The sequence below is a fragment of the Gymnogyps californianus genome, chromosome 1, assembly GCF_018139145.2.
Source record: "Gymnogyps californianus isolate 813 chromosome 1, ASM1813914v2, whole genome shotgun sequence".
In the NCBI taxonomy this organism is placed as follows: Eukaryota; Metazoa; Chordata; class Aves; order Accipitriformes; family Cathartidae; genus Gymnogyps; species Gymnogyps californianus.
Genome location: NC_059471.1, coordinates 91629814 through 91647973, shown reverse-complemented (window position 1 = coordinate 91647973; position 18160 = coordinate 91629814). Strand labels below are relative to the sequence as shown.

General features: G+C 36.4%; 1 protein-coding gene across 2 annotated transcripts in view; it reads left to right on the top strand.

The window, feature by feature from the left end:
• Nucleotides 1-18160, top strand: part of DMD (dystrophin) — a 922027-nt gene that overhangs the window by 545352 nt on the left and 358515 nt on the right. For both annotated transcript variants that reach the window (XM_050904429.1, XM_050904437.1), the window contains exons 44-45: nt 1429-1530; nt 7958-8066. In XM_050904429.1, coding sequence (XP_050760386.1) covers nt 1429-1530; nt 7958-8066 — 211 coding nt within the window. The remainder of the gene's footprint in view (nt 1-1428; nt 1531-7957; nt 8067-18160) is intronic.

Below are 18160 nucleotides of genomic sequence, written 5' to 3'. Positions count from 1 at the left end.
ACATGTTTCAAATATCATTGCAAGAAATCAGATAAGCTTTAATTCACTTCATTTGCTATTGATAAACAATATTTGAAAAGAAAAATGGGAGATGATAGTGATTTTATCAACACTTCTTATTTTTATTGATTGTCCATAAAGTTTTGCAAGTAAAATTTCAGCTAGCAGTGTTGACATGTTTTCTATGTTGAGCTGAAACAGAGGAGCAAAATAGCCCTTTCTGAGACTTAAAATGACATAGATTTCAACAAGTTTATTGCAGAGCAAAGAATAGCAGATTTCCGCCAATGAAATGATGTGTCAGATCAGATAGTGACAAGCCTGGCACACAATCTTGTCTGCTGTCACATTAATGATAACTGAGATTGTGGACAGAAAATCAAGTTGGAGAGTCAGTGGATAGTCTGCAATATTGGTTAGGACAAGGTAATCAAGCTATAAACTACGTGGGAGAAGAGTGGAGAGAGGAAAACAAAACCAAACCAACCAGTTAATTTTAATATCTCAGATAACTCTGGGATTTTTTTTGTTTTGTTTTGGTTTTGGTTTTTTGCTTATTATACTTGAAAAATGAAAACATTATGAATCTTGGAACTCCAGGTGTAGTTTATCTTTTACGCTTTTCAGTGATGTTTTTTGCTTTTAATTATCTACATGTAGTGCTTCACCCATTTTTTGTTTGGTCAGTGCCTGACGAAATGAAGCTGCTGTATGTTGGGAAGGGTTTCTTGGAGTTGCACATGAATGTTATGTTCTTATGTTAGCACATGAATTACACCTTTCCAGATTAAAGAAAATTGCTAGAGAAGATGCTGTTGCTAATTCAGTAGGGTGTCATTGCTAATAGTAGATGCCTTCCTGTACCTTTAGGAACTGTGACTACTACTGTGCTTTTGTTTTTAATTCATTAGTATAAATGTTTTACTGGTAAGTACTAGTTTACTACTAGTAATAGTCGTTTTCTATTAACATTTTTAATCTTCCTAAGTTTAGTATCATTGTTGCATCTCATGATACAGTTTTAATGCCATGTACTGTGTGAATAAAATGTTAACCAGTGCATTTTTAATCTGCTGGTACTGTAAAACAGACAAAAGGACAGAGCTGCTTAAATGAGATTTCTCATGCCTGTCTTTCCGAGTATGAATTTGTGTTAGCTTTGTAATCGTTTTATTGAAACCTTCAGGATGAAGGCACCTATCGCTGTTTATTTTGCTAGCATTACTCTTTTCCATCCCTCTTTCCTTTTGTTTTCTCTGGTGACCCTCTTTGTCCTTAGCTGCTACTATCCATAAGTTTTCCCAGAAACCAATCCTGAGCAGAAACTAATCTACTGGTGGTTTACAGCTTCCCATGGAGCTTTAGGACTTTTCACTCTTATTGCTTATGCTACAGTTAATCTACACTGCATGTGTTTTTATTTTTCAGGAAACTGAAGCAGCAGTGCAGGCTAAACACCCGAATGTGGAAGAGGTTTTGTCTAAAGGGTGTCATTTATATAAGGAAAAACCAGCCACTCATCCAGTAAAGGTAATGAAGCAACCTTTAGCAATATCCATTACTGTGTAATGGGTTATGCTTCCCCTGTTGTACACTTGTCCTTGATGTGCTCTGTTTAAAATCAATGAAAGAACTTGGCAAATGGCATCTGTTCTGTTCAGTGATGGCACAGCCAGGAAAAATGTAATGTTCCCAGCTAGAAAATTTTTGCGTATTGTGATGGGAATATTGTTTTTGACATTAAGGTTTTTGTACCTCTTCAAGAATAATCCACATTGAAAGCAAATGTAATTTTTGGTGTCTGATTACTGGCATCATATACCATGTTTTTAAACTCCCTTATTTTGAATTTCACTTTCAGAAATTTTGTCAATTAAAAAAAATGAACATGTTTTCTAGAAAAGGTAAGAGTCAAGTCATAAAGTGGGCCCTTTGCTTTAAACTTTTTCCATTGTGAAGGAAAGAAGACATGGCAATATAGAACTTTCCCACTCAGTTTCTCTGCCAAAATTCATGTAGAATGAATGACTTGATTCTGTTTTGGAGCAGAGGATACATTGTTAAGAAGGCTAATGCCTCCCAACACTTCTCTTTTAGAAAAATGTAATACAGAATCCTTTTCCCCAGCAGAGAAATCAGTTTGAAGGGGATATTTTACATTCAGTTTCCTAAAGACTATGTAGACCTTCATTGAGACTAGAGTATCATTTTCTATCCTGTAGAATCTTGAAGCAGAAAATAATCAGCAAGCAGCCTCCCACATGTGGTTCAGCTACTTTTGGAGTGGGAGACCAAACTAGTAAGGTCACTACCATATCAACCAGAGCTTGATCTGGTTTCTGGTTTTATAACTGCTAATAAAGTATCTGTGAACATGATTGTCCTGGTTTCGGCTAGGACAGAGTTAATTTTCTTCCTAGTAGCTGGTATAGTGCAGTGTTTTGGATTTAGTAGGAAAATAATGTTGATTACACACTGATGGTTTTAGTTGTTACTAAGTAGCGTTTATACTAAGTCAAGGAGTTTTCAGCTTCTCATGCCCAGCCAGCAAGAAGGCTGGAGGGGCACAAGAAGTTGGGAGTGGACACAGCCAGGACAGCTGACCCAAACTGGCCAAAGAGCTATTCCATACCATATGACATCATGCCCAGTATATAAACTGGGGGGAGTTGGCTGGGAGGGGCGGATCGCTGCTCAGGAACTAACTGGGCATCGGTCAACAAGTGGCGAGCAATTGCATTGTGCATCACTTGCTTCATACAGTCTAATTCTTTTAGTATTATTATTGTCATATTATTATTATTATTATCATTACCATTATTTTTCATTCCTTTCTGTCCTATTAAACTGAGTTTATCTCAACCCACGAGGGTTTTTTTTTCCGATTCTCTCCCCCATCCCACTGGGGGCGTGGAGCGTGCGAGTGGCTGTGTGGTGCTTGGTTGCCGGCTGGGGTTAAACCATGACAATGATGATTAAGAGTTCCTAGAAACTGTAATAGTGACTTATTGATTACTCTAAGTATCTATTGCAATTGCTTCTGACTGGGCAGACATAGTAAACTTTATCTTTGTATTTAGAGCTTTTCAAAACCTACAGCACTCAATAACATCATTTGACAGAAAAAGGTTTCCTCACAAAGTTAGGATGTCCATAGGTGACCTCTACAGTGAATTTCTTGTTTTTCCATCTCTATTTAGTCACTATACTTGGAGTATTATTTTTCTACTTTTACAAAATTTCCTTTAAATTACTTGTAAATTCCATCAGCAGATCTCCATTCACAGGAGCACATGAATGCACTTATCTCCACTTCAGAAATTAATACATATTTAAGAATGATTTGGTTTTTTTCTTCTTTACTGAACAGAAATCCTTAAGAGTTATTTTCCCTTTCGGTATCTGTGCTTTTTTTTAATGATCACTTCTCCTAAACAGTGATAAAACACTAAACGAGGTAAACTCAAGGTGACTTAAAAGTAGCGTGATAATGAGAGTGGGCAGAAACAAAGCTTTTGACTCTGCACTGGGCATTTTCCTTGGCTAATACAGCGCTATTATTGTTGGGAACTGAAACATGTGATCTGCACACTGAATGGATGATGGAACAAAAATCACTCTGCAATAACTGCATTTACTCATTTTGTATGACTTCAGCTGCAGTCTTAGGGGATCTTACTCCACATTTTAACAAGCAAAGCACTTGAAACAACAAAAAACTAGAAGTTTTGGCTTTCTAGATTTTTTTAATTGCGTAGAAAGAATTGCAGAATGAATGCTGGCATTTTCAAGGAGAAGAACTAGTACTTGTTTTACATACTACTGACAGAAGGATAAATGGTGTGGAATGATTCTGTTTAGGCCAAACTTCTGACATAGAAGTGTACTCTATGTCTATTTCTTTTAAGTGTTCACATCAAAGACGCTGAAAACTGCCACTTTCTACCAGATTTACTGGAACAAGATAACTCTTTAAATAAAGATTATGATGTTCCTTGAGTTGTAGTTTTGACAATGATATTATAAAACATGTCTGTGAGGAAATTAGTAACTACTTGTGGAGTAGTGACTATTTCATTTTTAGTCCCTCTTTAATTGCATTTTACTTTTTTCATTACATTCTGTAGTTCAGTTAATTGAATGACCTGTGAAGTTAATTTCTGATTCACTGTCTGTCTTGTACAATAAGTCATAAAACAGTGAATATATACTGTCAGGACTGTTGAATTGCTTTCTTGATGATGTAGGTTTCCTTAAGCTTCCACCCATTTATGCTGAGTTGGTCTTCTGTCACGGTTCTTCATGAGTAACTTCCAGCACAGCTATTTATATGTTCCATATAGACTTTTCAACAAATGTCAAAATCATTTTCTACACAAAAGCTATTATGTGGAAGCAGAAATAATTTGTACTCAGATTAAGGTGTTTTTGAAAAGATATTAGCAAGGTTGCAAAGTTAAGCACTCAAAATTTTGGAAAATTCCTGAATTAAAGCTGCTGTGGTGGCCTTGGTTTAGGCTGAACCCTGCCTAATTCAGTACAGGATATGGATAGCACTCACAGTGCGAGCAGCAATTCAATACTTAGACTCATACTCCTTGTTTAGTTTGTGGCACAGAAAAAAAGATAAAATTACATGGCTTCTTTAAAAGCATTAATTACCTGCATAGCATTGCTTGACAACTTGGTACATTATTTAGTTCTCTGAGGCACCTTTGTCTTAGCTTCCTTTTTTTCTCTCTGATTTCCCTAATTCACCACAAATCTTCCCATTCTTTTCAATAAATGAAGTAGAGGTCCTATAGACTCATTCACACTGCAAGCCTCTCCTGTGCTAAAAAACAGTATGTGTCAGAGAATTAAAGATATTGGTGCAATTATATGCATTGTATGTGAATTAATGTTCATAGTTGACGTTAGTATGGCGTTTCCTAATGTTTAGCTGTTTATCTTTGCAACCTGTATAACGTACTCTCATTATAGTGTTTTGAATGTAAATTAAATCCCATGAATTTATATTGACACATACTTAATCTTATCTCATAGTTATGCCACTGAAATAAGTATATTTTCACACCCTCACTAAGCATACTAAAAGTGCTGATACTGGAATTTTGCAATGCAGGACTGTAAAAATATTTTTGTTGGCAAATGAAATCCTAGTACATGCTGATTCAAGAGTCAAGAATGGGATGAGACGCGTGATCCTTTAAGCACTAGCACTTTAATAATCAGACCTATTCACTTTTAGAAAATGGATTTCATGCTTTTGAAATGCATTTCTGTAAAGCTTTTGCAGGTGGGGGAGGGAGAGGTTACTGCTGGTGACAGTAGCAATAGAAAGAACGTAAGCCCTAATCTCATGATTAACAGCACTTAAACAGAACAGTTTATTCAGGAAAGAATTTCTGTGGCAGTGGAAGAGCTGTAGTTCCCTTGCCACAGAACTCAATTTGTCCTTTCCTATGTTGGGTGGTAGAGTAAGTAGTGAGGAACTAATTTTCATGGTCCTGTCTTGCATTTAAAAGACCGCATCATTTCTCTCTCTAAATACTCCTATCTAGTTTTAGTGCTGTCAATGAGACTAGTTCATGTATGAATGTTAACCTCACTTAAATTGCACCGGTGCTGACATTTAAAGGAAATGAATAAATCAATAAAAGCGTTCCTCAATGCAACATAGTTCGATGTTCATATTTGACACTAAAGCTCTAGAGTTGCAATTACAGCAAAATTGTTGTTCTCAAAGAAGTTAACATTTTAATGCACACATGCTAATTTATGGCAGATGCAAGATTGGATCAAACTATAATTCTGATAGAAGAGTTTAGAACTAGTTCCTCTCTTATTATTGGCGTAGATGTTGCCTCAGACAACCCTCTCTAATGTCTGTGGTGGGCATGTTTTATATTTTGTCGTTGCTGGAAAGAAATCCCTGGCTTACATCCACATGAATGATTAAGCAGCTACTCATAGTGAGGACCAATATTTATAACACCTATATCTCCTTCCTGAGTTACTGTGAATATATTGTAAAATGAAGCCAGACTTTGATAGTGTAAACTCTCTAGCTTTTGTTTTTAAGGGCTCTCTGCACTCTCCGCTGCAATTGAATTAATAGATATTGGAGCAGTCCTTTGCATTTTAAGCTCTGGAAGTAGGTTCTTGGGCTACAACAGCAGAAAAAAAAGGAGCTTTAAAATCTGCCATAAAATGTGTCCAAAGTGTGTGTTTCTGTGTGTCCGTAATCCACACAGAAATAAAACATATGTATGATTTTGAATTGTCATATCACAAGTTACATTTATCATGCATACCTGATTGCTTTTTCTGCCTAGTCCTCATAGTCTATTATCAAGGAGAATCTCTGATAGTCCTGACTTTTTATTGTCTTTTTAATGCAGTTTTTAAACTGCTCTTAAAGATAAAATGTTGGTTTACTCCCTAATGCAGAATTGTATCCTTTCTCTCCTGCCCTATCCAAAAGCATTTACACAAAAATCTGTCCAGAGATTATACCAGGTAGTATTCGGGCCTGCATTGGTGACATATAAAAGAACTTTGCAGGTTTAGAGTAGTTAAGGCAAAGCTTAAGGCAAATTCTAGAAACGCTCCCCTGACATATCAGAATATAAAATTGTGCTACCTCAGTGTCTGTGTGTCTGTACACACTTCAATTTAATAAGTATTGTTCCCTATCCCTCTCCTATTGTCCCCTGTCATCTTAGACTCCAGGTAATTAAAGTACCTTTCTTAATAGGCATCCTGTTTCCATCACGGCTGGATTGTGATTTAGACTATATATCTAATCGTGAATTGGACAAAAGAATACTAAAAGCATTCCTGAGTGGTATTGGTACTCTGTGCTGCTTTTTGTAGCAATCAGGGAGCAGCTTAAAAAAGAAATGCAGTCTTCAATTTAAGAGTTTAGAGATGCCAGCATAGAATTAGCAATACTTCATCCTTCTTTACAGTCCTTAGAGCAAGGAAGAAAGAGGTGTAGAAACAACATTTTCAAGTCTAAATGCCTGTCAGGGTTATCTGAGGACTGATGTAATTCACACTCCCGACTTTCACTTAGGTTTTGTTTAAAAGTAACAGTTTAGCCATTACTGGTCAGGACTGTGTGCCCACACACTGAAGTTTGTGACTCCCTGAAGACTCCTAAGACTTTCTTTTTACTCTTTTTTTAATAGGTGGAAGAATGTGTTCTGCATTTGATATTACCAATTGCAGAGGTTTTATTGGCAAGGTGTTTTTAATACATAATTCACCTTTCTATTTTAATTTAAAAAACGAGCATCTCAGGTTTGTGGTGATAAAAAACCCCACCCCTCTACTGTATGTTAAAGAAGAAGTCATTCTCTGTTCCCTAAAAAGGTGTAAAGGCCTGTCGACTAGGGAGCAGGGCAAGCCAGTGCTCCCTGGGAGCAGGGAGTGGCGGGGGCTCCCCACTGGGCTGCAGGACAGGGTCTCACCAGCCAGGGCCCATCCCACTGCCCCCAACCAAGAAGCAGGGCAGGCTGGGGGGCTGCCCCTGGGTGGGGGTCAGGATCAGGCCCAGTGAGGGGAACCAGAGTCAAACACAGCCCCATGTGGCTGGGCAGGGCCATGGGGATGGGAATGGGCTGAGGCTGGTCCAGGAAGTCAATCTGTGGTCAGGGTCAGGCAGCTGCGCTGGCTCTAAGTTGGCCCTGAGCTTCAGCAGCCAAACTTAGGAGGAAAGATGCTTTCAGGACCCTGACACCATGAAGCTCTTTTGCAGCCCAGCTGGGAAGGATTTTCCTCATCCCTCTCTCCCATTTGTGAAAATTAATTGCTGTTTCTACCTTTCTGTTGTTTTTTTTTTTAAATTCAGATGGCCCATCAGATGGAGAAAAAAAAGTTAATTTATTTTATATTTATACACATTAATTTATGTATTATAGATTTAATATATTGTTATTTTCTATTCTAGAAAAAATTAGAAGACTTGAATGCTGACTGGAAGGCAATAAACCACTTAATTCAACAACTAAAGGAAAAGCCAGCATTAGGAGCATTTGGCCTTTTCTCTTCAGGTGTCTGTAAGTGCTTCAGTATATACATCTTTTGAAATTAATTACAAATCACACAGTTAAAATGAAAATGGCTGGAGACCGTCTAAATTCATTTTGCATCCTTACAAATTTCAGCTTTAGCTTGTAAATGGGAGGTGTGCTAGTGTGGCATTCAACTTCGTTTTTTATCATTTCCTTTCTATTTTGTGTAATGTGTCCCAGAAGACAAATTAGATTATGGATTTGATGAAAAGATTGCAGCATGCTTTTCAAATTATTACTGTTTCAAAGTCTTGTTTCTTTATTCTATGAAGAGATGAGATGAGATTTTGACTTTCTACATATATTCATGGAGGAAATACTATGAAGGGAAAAGAATTATTTAAATTAAAACATAATGATGTTACAGGTCAAGTGGATGTAAATTGGTCACAGAATGAAATTCTGCAATTACTTTTTATGATAGGGCAATGAACTGAGACTGTTTCAAGACAAAGCTTGTGTATTCAGAGAAAAGGTTGTATGACAACATGATAAGAGTAATTCTGCAGTTAAACATTAAGTCTGTGATATACATCTCTGGGTGTCTTGAGTTCATGAATCCACAACCAGAGACTTGATCTCCTTTTAATTTAAATTATTTGGACAATATTTGTATTAGATTGTTCTCATATCTCTTTGCACCTGCTGGTTCCCTACAAGGATTACAAACTCATTTTTATCTCCTTGATAAATGGATTTTATTTCCCACTGTTTTCCTTTGAAATGTAGTGATTAAGCACGGGTGGAAAAGAAATACATAATGGAAGCACTGGGTTAAAGCTGAGTTTCTAAAGTCTCTAAGATTCTTTACTTGATATTGAACTCTCTATCTCAGCTTCTTGGATGAAGAATGTTACTCACCTGTACAATTTGGAAAGCTGCTCATCAGATGTGGGAGCAGAAAGAAATTTCCCTCTCGCCTGTCAGATTGCCTGTAACTCAGGCTATGATACAGCTACAGTAGTCACCTGGGATTTGATTACTTGTAGGATGTTGATCCCTCTTGCTTTTAACATGTTTTAATGGGTAGCATACAGGAAAAGCTGAAATTGGAGAATTCTCTACCTTCTACTGGTGACTCTCTAGGACAGCAAAGCAGAAAAATCTTTTTTCAGAGAAGTAAATAATTGCACCATATAGACAGAATCCAGAATAATCAGTACCAGAAGACAGTCCAACTTCTGTCAGAATAGCATGTATCAATTCAAGCAAAGTAGATGTCTTGCTTATGACATGTTGAATCTTACTAAATAGGAACCATCATTTAGTTTTAGTCATTTAGAACTGCTGGGGTTCCAGTGGCAATCATTTCAATTTTCTAAAACGGTCTAACTACCACTAGTATTTTTTAAAACTTGTAGTACAGCAGTATCCTTGCTTTACAGGATTTTGTTCTAAGGCATGCTATAGAAATTCATATAATGACATGGGTGACCTGAAGGAGATGCATAATCATTTTTTGCTCTGCTGGGTCACTAAACTTGCTGTGTCAGTTTTGCATGTCAGCAGGTTATGTCAGATTCCAGGGGGGAGGGAGTGTTGGTGAGTTGTATATTTGCTGTTACAAAGGAAATGGTAATAATGGAACAAGAGAGAGAACACGGTGTAGTAGTGCAATAGATTCCTGTATTAACTCATCTTTAGCTGAAGAATTGCAAAATTACTCATTTACCTTAATTCAAGATGTAGGCTCTGACTACTAACATTTCTGAGACTCAGTAGATGGAATTACACATGCAGAAAATGAAAGCACTGGTGTTCTATAAAGGATTAAGCAGGAAGTAAGATTGATTTCCTTTCTATTGCCAAGAGCACTTAAAATTTGAACCTGTGCTTGTAACACTTAATTCATAATTTTTCTTTGTTTGAGTCAGTTTACTGCAATCACATCATTGTAGATGTATCACCACAGAAATGTAGACTTCAGAAGGGACCTGGGGAGACAGCTGTTCCTCTTGCTCAAAGCACAGTCAATTAGCGCAGGTTGCTCAGGGTCATGTCCAGTCAGGTTTTGAATATCTCCAAGGATGGAAACTCCATAACCTCTCCGGGCAACCCGTTCCAGTGTTGAACCACTCTCACAGTAAAAAAAGTTTCTTCTTCTATTTAAATAGAATTTCTAGTATTTCAATTTTTGCATGGTGCCTCTCATCCTGTCACTGGGCATCACTGAAGAGAGTCTGGCTCTGTCTTCTTTACTCCACCAATCAGATATTTATACACATGGATATGATCCCCCTGAGCCTTCTCTTCTCTAGGCTGAGACAGCAGGTTTCTGCAAAGATAGAAAGTGGTATGTGTTACTAAAGTATTTATTATTTCGTTTAAAAAAAAAGGGGGGGGGGGCAGGGAGGAAGAGATTGAATGTCCTGGGTTTTGTCATGCTATGCTATAAGTTCTGTAGTTATTTTAACCACTTACATTATAGACATTTTTATGGACTTACTTGTTCTGTGCTGCTGATTCTCATGAAGCATGCATTGATGTGCATAGGGACTCAAACTGGCTACGGGAGAGCTAGCTTTAACCAAGCCTCCCAAAATCTAAACAATCTTATTAAAGGTCATTTTTAAAGAAAGATGCACAAAATTATTTTGGAAGGACTCTGTGAAGCAATGGCAGTATCTCCTGTTGATAATTATTCACTTCCTGATTCTATAGAGACTTTTGTGGACATCAGAATTTAATAATGTTGACATCTGTGTTTGAGAGCAGGGAATGAAGGTGTAATTGGCTAATCTCTACTGCCCTGTCGGGTATCATTTGGTCTAGTCTGGCTACAAGAACTCAGCCAGAGGGTCTTACTAAATATACCATCTGGTGGCTATTACAGAGGTAAAGGACCCTGTTTATAAATATTTCTATGTCTGTGTATTATAGCTTCTTCGGCAGAAGAAGCACTAAAAAAAAGTCCTTAATATCCCACCAGTCCGTGTGCCCTTGGGCATAATGAGCCAGAACTACTTTTCCAGATTGAAAAATGTACTTAGCTGAAGGGTACGTCTAAAACCTTAGCAAAGATTGACTTCCAAGACAAGATGATTCAGGAAGGAAATCACACTCGCTCTCTGTACTTGACATGATAACATGAAATTGTGTGAATGTCTCTATCCAAATACCTTGATGCATTGCTTAGCCAGCAGTTTGAAAACATTTTAAGCAGAGAGAAATGCAGTTTTGGAATGTGCTTTTACAGGAGGGACAGATTTTAATAATATCGTTAGCATTCATATGACTTCTTTTGTACTGAAGTGCTACCACTGTATTTACTTAATAAGTTAGGTAAAGTTATACAGTGCTTTGTAAACCCATGTGAATACATTGTGGGGTGACAGGCATTCCTGACTTTGGTCCTGAGGAAGATATTTTGCATTATTTGCCTTCATTCAAGTAAGACATTAGGGGAAAATTTTGGCCACTTGCATTTAGAGCTATACATGAAAATACAATTACTTAAAAGGGATATGTATTTATTTTCAATCATGCTATAATTGAAGTTAGTGAAACTTTAAAAATAACTGTGAATGAATACAGCTGAAAATACTTTGTCAACTAATTTTACATTTTGCATGTGCAGCTAATAAAACTGTGAGCAGTACGTTATATTGGTACTCTTGCAGTTTGTTTAACTTATTCAGTGAACAGTACTTTGTGTACAATCAATTTCATTTTTTTCCCTGAATTTTTACACAAGTTTTTGTCTTTTCATATGAAATGTGTACTCAAGTGAAACAGAAAAATGTATGACTGTGAAATGAAGAAAAAAGTAGAGTGAGAGTTAGTGTCAGTTACAATGGTGAAATTACTTCCAAAATTAAGTAGACTTTGTCCCTTTAAACTTTACAAGTTATCGGTCTTATTTTGGAGCATTGTTTGTAGCAGGTCTAAAAAAAGATAAAGAAAAAAAGAATTGTTTTTGTTTTACAAATTGTAGCACAGTTAAAGCCTCTCTCTCAAATGCATCTCTATATGCATTGTTAGTTATTGTACATTTAATACAAAGAATTTGAAGAAAGCTAATACTGTATCACCAGAACTCATAACACTAACCATCAGCTTTAGGTATCTTTCTTCGAATGCATACAATCAAAGCTCTTCTGTGCTTTCAGTATAATTTGCTTTGGGAGCAGGAGTCAGAGACTGCAGGCACAGAGCCACAGACTGGGCTTCCATGTACAGGAGAAGGTGGCTTTTCAGGATTTAGAATGAATAAGGGAGAATGGGAGAAGAATGATGTATCAAGCTGAGGATGTTAGAAGCAAGTTGTAACATGAGGATTGTGAGCTGCAGTAACTTCACCAGCTGATTTAACCAAAAGAGAACTCATTGCTTATTAGCCGGTATATTCAGCTAGGGCATAGAAAAAAGATTCACAGCAGTCACCTCCAGAGTTTATAATACCTTGAGTTTGGGGGTTTGAATTGAAAGAGTGATATTTGTGATTCTAGGGAAACGAGTGACAACAGAATTTCATTTGCCTGTCCTTTGATATTTTAGTTGAAGGAGTGCATCCTAAGGTATGTCTCCTTGTGTTTGGGAAAGTTTAGTTTGCCTCTTATTTCTCCATGAAACAAGTCCCCACCTGGACTAGGCATGCTGCTTTGTTCTAGGTTTATATGATCTTATAAAACAGTTCTTGAAAAATGTCACTAATGTTACTCTCTGACTATATGTACCGCTGTGGCTTAATACAGCTGAAATTCATATGCACTGCTTGGAATGTAGTATAACATAAGAAACATGTACTGGTGCTACTAAAAATACACAGTTCCTGAGACTGTAGGTTTTTGAGGAAAATTAGCAGCCAATGAAAGCATGTATGTGAAAATACATACCTTGATGAAATAACATAAGGTTTAAAACTAAAGTCCAGTGACCTCAGAAGCTGAAAGTGCTTCTGTAGTGCTAGTGTCTGTATTTTATGCATCTGGAATTTTCTTTTATTTTCATATGAAATGCATAATTGAGTGATCTATTATTCTATATTGGTTAGTTCTAAGATAGAGAGATGTACAGATTGGGCATAGCAGTATCCTGCATTATGAAGACTGCCCTGTTAAGTCTGTGATATGATATTTGGTTTAATATTTTCAGTGGGGATGAAGGATTCTTTGTTTTTGAAAAAATAACTGTTGAAATATATTCATTCCATGGATTTCAGAGCTGGATCATGTAATGTCCCACTGCCTCTTTAAAAACAAACAAACGATTTGTTTCTAAGAGATATTCAAGAGACAATGACAAGAAGAAACAAAAGTAGGAAAGAAAATGACAACAACTAGCTTTGGGCAAAAATGCACAATAGATTCTATTTTCTTTTTTGTAGTATTTCATAGCTAATGTGCTCTGAAGCAGTCATTGTTTATATATTATGCACAGTGCTTGAGTGAACACATATGCTGTAGTTCAGAACTGTGTTTCTCAGAATTTCCAAATGCTAGTCTTAAAAATCCTTGTGCATTTCATTTTGTGCACCTGAAAAGATAACAATATGTGTATTCAGAGGGTAAATTAAAAACAAATGTACAAATCAGATATTAAAGTGTCTGTATTGTTTATAGCAGCTGGCATAGTATAATTAAGACCAAGAGTACTCAAAATAATTCCTTGGGGAAGACTGAACAATCTAGGGATGTGTGCATCTACAGTGTTTTCAATACTAATGCAAACATGTGTTGACATTTAAAAATACATTGCGCATAACATTCACCATTTAAAAGAACTGTGCTATCAGCTATTAAAATGCTTGTGTGGGGGACATGGTAGACATTTAATTTTGCAAAACCATTCTCCACAGAGTTGAATAGCTAAAAATCCACAGCATGCATCTGTTGCGACAAGTAGTTCTACACTGAATTAGAAGGCAACACTACTGCCAGCAGTCCATTTTAGTTAACATTAGTTTTAGGACACCGGTAAAGAAGACCGCTAGCATGAGAGTTGTAATAGAGAGAAATATCATTTCCAATAATGGCCATGTCTAGAATTGTATAGTTTCTGATACTTGTGCATGTAGAATCTAGAGGAAATGTCTATTTTTAATATTAGTTATAATTAAGTATAACTCTATGAAAAGTTTCACTAAAACAAAATGCAAGAGAGAAAATGAACCGGGAACAACGCAGTAGGGAAGTATCATAGAGAATACCTTGAGTTCTTGAATCAGTGGAAAGCAGTAAGAGTAGGCTCCTCCTTAAGTTATCTGACCTAACAAAGGTTGCTCGCTCTCATATAAAGTGGAATAGTAAAGGAATAGATTGTTGTCTTTACCTTTTCTTTTGGTTGCTTTTGGATGAAGGAATAAATAATGGTTTATATACATAATTTTAATTTTCTTGGTTTTGAGTCATTTTACTTTACAGGCTTCTGTAGTAAGGAGGTTCACAGATGCCAACCTGAGTTGGCCCTATTATGTGTACACTGCCATATATCTAGTTTCCCCATTGTGCTCAGGAAAGAGGTTGCCTGATTATTCCTTCTGATTTTCATGAAGAAGCTTTTTCACTTCTAACAAACACATGTGCCACATCTAACAAATAGCAATATGGCACAAAACTGAATCTGTTACCATTTGATTGCAGATTTTTCAAGATCAGGACCCGGTTTCACAAGCAGTTGTATTTTTCAATACAGCTGACATCAGACACAAGCTGAAGACAAACTTGTCTAATAAAGCTTTCAGATTCAATTTTCTCCCTGCATATAGCTTCAGGAATCTCTGGAGGTCATTCACAGCATGTGCTGCAACACCAACAGGGAGAAGTAATGAAAAGAGTCTAGATAAAAAGCTGACACTATGCCTTCAGAGCTGCATGAATAAAAACATAATAAGCAAGTTTATAAACGCTAATCTCTGATTCTCAGAATTTCTATCTTGATCTTTATAGCATATCTTGATGGGAGGATTTGTTTCTGGATTATTTGACAGGTGAAAAATACATGCAAAATATACCTAAGCCACAAAACCCCAATTTAAATCAAAAGGAAGGAAGGTTACACCTTTATATTTAACCTCCTATTTCAGGGGTCTCGCAGTAGGTTACTCTTTGAAAGTATCTGTAATAAACAGGTGTGACAGTGCATTTTACAAAGGGAATATGAACTTTGATTTTTCAGGGCTCAGTTGATTAAATAAAACTCACTCTCAGTTACTACTCAGAATTTTTATTGTACTCATACCTATGATGAAATGTAAATCAGAAAGTGAAAAGAGGAGTTGGCTGCTTTGCTGTTATTAAAGACAATATGGAATCTAGGTCTACTTTTTCTATTCTATAACAAGTTGTTGAAAGTGCAGCTGTCAAGATTTATGATGTAAATAAGATTAATGCTATCATCAGTCTTTCAAAGGACTGCATTCACCTATTTCATTTTTAAAATATGATCTGCTATTTTCTTCTGAGAAGCAGGCTTTGCAGCTTGTTTTCTTTCATTTAATTTCTTGATCAATAGCTAGTAGCAGCAGGATATACAGGATTCATTTTGATTAAATCCCATGAAATGTAAATGATAGCATACTGTAGAATTCATCGGACTATTATTGATAACCTATACCAGGTGAGAGCACAGAACTAAGTTACAGTTATGGTCCGTCTTTTTTACATGGCTCACGTAACATGGCTCAGGAAGGAGTTAAATTAATGTTTATCTTTGTCTAGAACTATATTCAGCACACACTACAGAATCCAATGTTAGTAATTTTCAAGAAATGTGGCAACAACACAACTGCATCATTTTTAAAACACAGTTAGACAGAACCAAGAATTTGAATTAGTTCATTCCGGAAGATATGGAAAAAGAGATTCTCATTAGAGTTCTTAGCAAAAAAGTATCCGTAATAAAATGGTAGTTTATGCTCTTTTTCGGTTTTTCTATCGCAGTTTCTGGCTTTACATCGCACATTTTTTCCCATGCTTTAAACCCACTCTGTCTCTCTCCCTTCTTTTTGTTACAGTAAGCTGAATTACTATAATATCTGACTATCCAAATAGCATGGGCTTGCAAATAGCAGTAATCTCTCTTTTCTCTTTCCTTTTATATAGTAATTAGGAGTATTGGTGACCACATTGTGGGAAAATCTCTTTAATTTTCTAGAATAATAGAAAGTGATAGGTCATTCTGCACACAGTCATCTTGACCTGTGTGCTGTTCTTTGTTGACTTGTCTTTTTAAAAGAGTAAAGCAAGCTGGCTTTTCCTTCTGAAAGGAGCAGTGCTCAGTGCCATCCTGGTCATATCCTGCTGAGAAGTGCAATGGCTCTTTGACATCCTTCCTAATATTTCTATGGTGACTGGAGCAGCCACAGAGTTGGGTCTGCTCTACAGAGAAACAGCCAACCAAAGAGTGTGAGCAAATGTGATCACAGATCATGAGCAGAGTGGAGGCCACAGGGAATGAGGAACAAAGCTCATAATCGCTTCTAACGTTTCTGCTTTAGTCAGAGGGCATGAGACGGTGAAAGACAAACTTGTTCCTTAAACTGTAGAAGGCTAAAATGAGGACAAGATGGCAAAAGAAAACCTTCTCTTCTACTCCAGCTAGAAAGTTCTTTAGTCTTGTTTATATGAAACTTGTCACTGAAATATCAGACTACTGTCTTTGATTGTATCAGTGTGGAGTAGCAGGGAATATAGTGATGGAGATATGCAGGTAGAGATTTGCATTACTGATGTTTCCTTCAACAATACATTGGTGGTCAGATGACGCTTAAGTTCCCAGAGACAATTCTTCCTAAGGTGAAACCAAAATAGCTGGAAGAGCAATAGAGGTTAGCTTGACCTGAAAAGTAAGATTTATATGTGTTTTCATGAGAAAGCTTGACGAGTGTATGACGCAAGGTATTTTAACATTTCTGATGAAAGAACAGAAGGTGCTTGCAGTGATTTGAGGAATTACTTTGTCAAAAACAAAGTGGCAGTGATGATGTTGCCTTCTCTAGCTTTGAACAACTGTTTTTAATTCTGCAGAATTTTCTCTCTAAGAATAAGGGTAGACTTGGAAATTTTTTCATGAATACTGTAATGCTGTTAAATTAGCTAATAACTGAACTCTGATTATTTCAAAGCTTCTTCAAACCTGTTCTGATTTTTTATTTTTTTTTAAACTACATGGTACCTAAAATTCCACTGGCTCCTTAGTATTCTGTATCTGTGTACAGTTTTTTACACTTTTTTCTTCAGAGTTCCTCTTGGCTAGGATAGCAATTTATGCCTGTTAAATCAATTTGTAGATCTTACAAAATTAGAAGAGGTGATTTTCATGAGACTGTAAAAGTTGGAGCTGCTGGCAATATGTGTTTTTCCTTATAACAGAGAACTAGCTGCCAAAATTCAGTTATGTGCCAATAGCGGTACACTGGAAATGTAAATTGTTGTCATATAGATTGACGTCCAATTGAAAGCTGCATACTAAATCAAGGAACTTGTTACTTTTACTGACAAAAGGAATACTGAGAGGTGCTTGCATCATTTGTGACAGATGTTGTCACAACGTTTTTTATAAGGCAAGTATGTGACAGAATTTGATGGAACACCACAACTGCTGTAGTAAAAAACATTCATTTTCGTGAAACCCTTTTGTAACAACTGCAACAACTGCTTACTCAAAAAGACCCCTATCCTTTGGAAAAAAATAAATGCTTTCTGTAGGGGTACAAATAATACTGCATTTAAAAAACAACAACAGAAAAAAGGCTGTTTTCAAAAAATAATTCTTGACTCCTTGAACTGAAACTCTTCAGACTGCCCAGAAATGATTGTGTGTGTTTCTAGATATTGGAAAACTTAATTAGGGATGCAGGAATCAATTACTGAAAACACTCAGGGGGAGGGGCAGAGGGAATAAATAAAAAAATGAAATTTTATTTCATTATTAAAATATGAATTTAAATACTTATTGACAGTGTCTTAATATTACCAAAGAGAATGCTTGTGTTGATTCTGTCTACTACTTCAAGAGATCCCAAAACAGGCTGGAACATTTTCCTCAACACTTCCTTTAGTTCAAAATTTTTAAGAGCCAACCAGGTAATTTTATCCTTAAAACCTCAAACATATAAGTAGTCCTCATATGGCAAATAG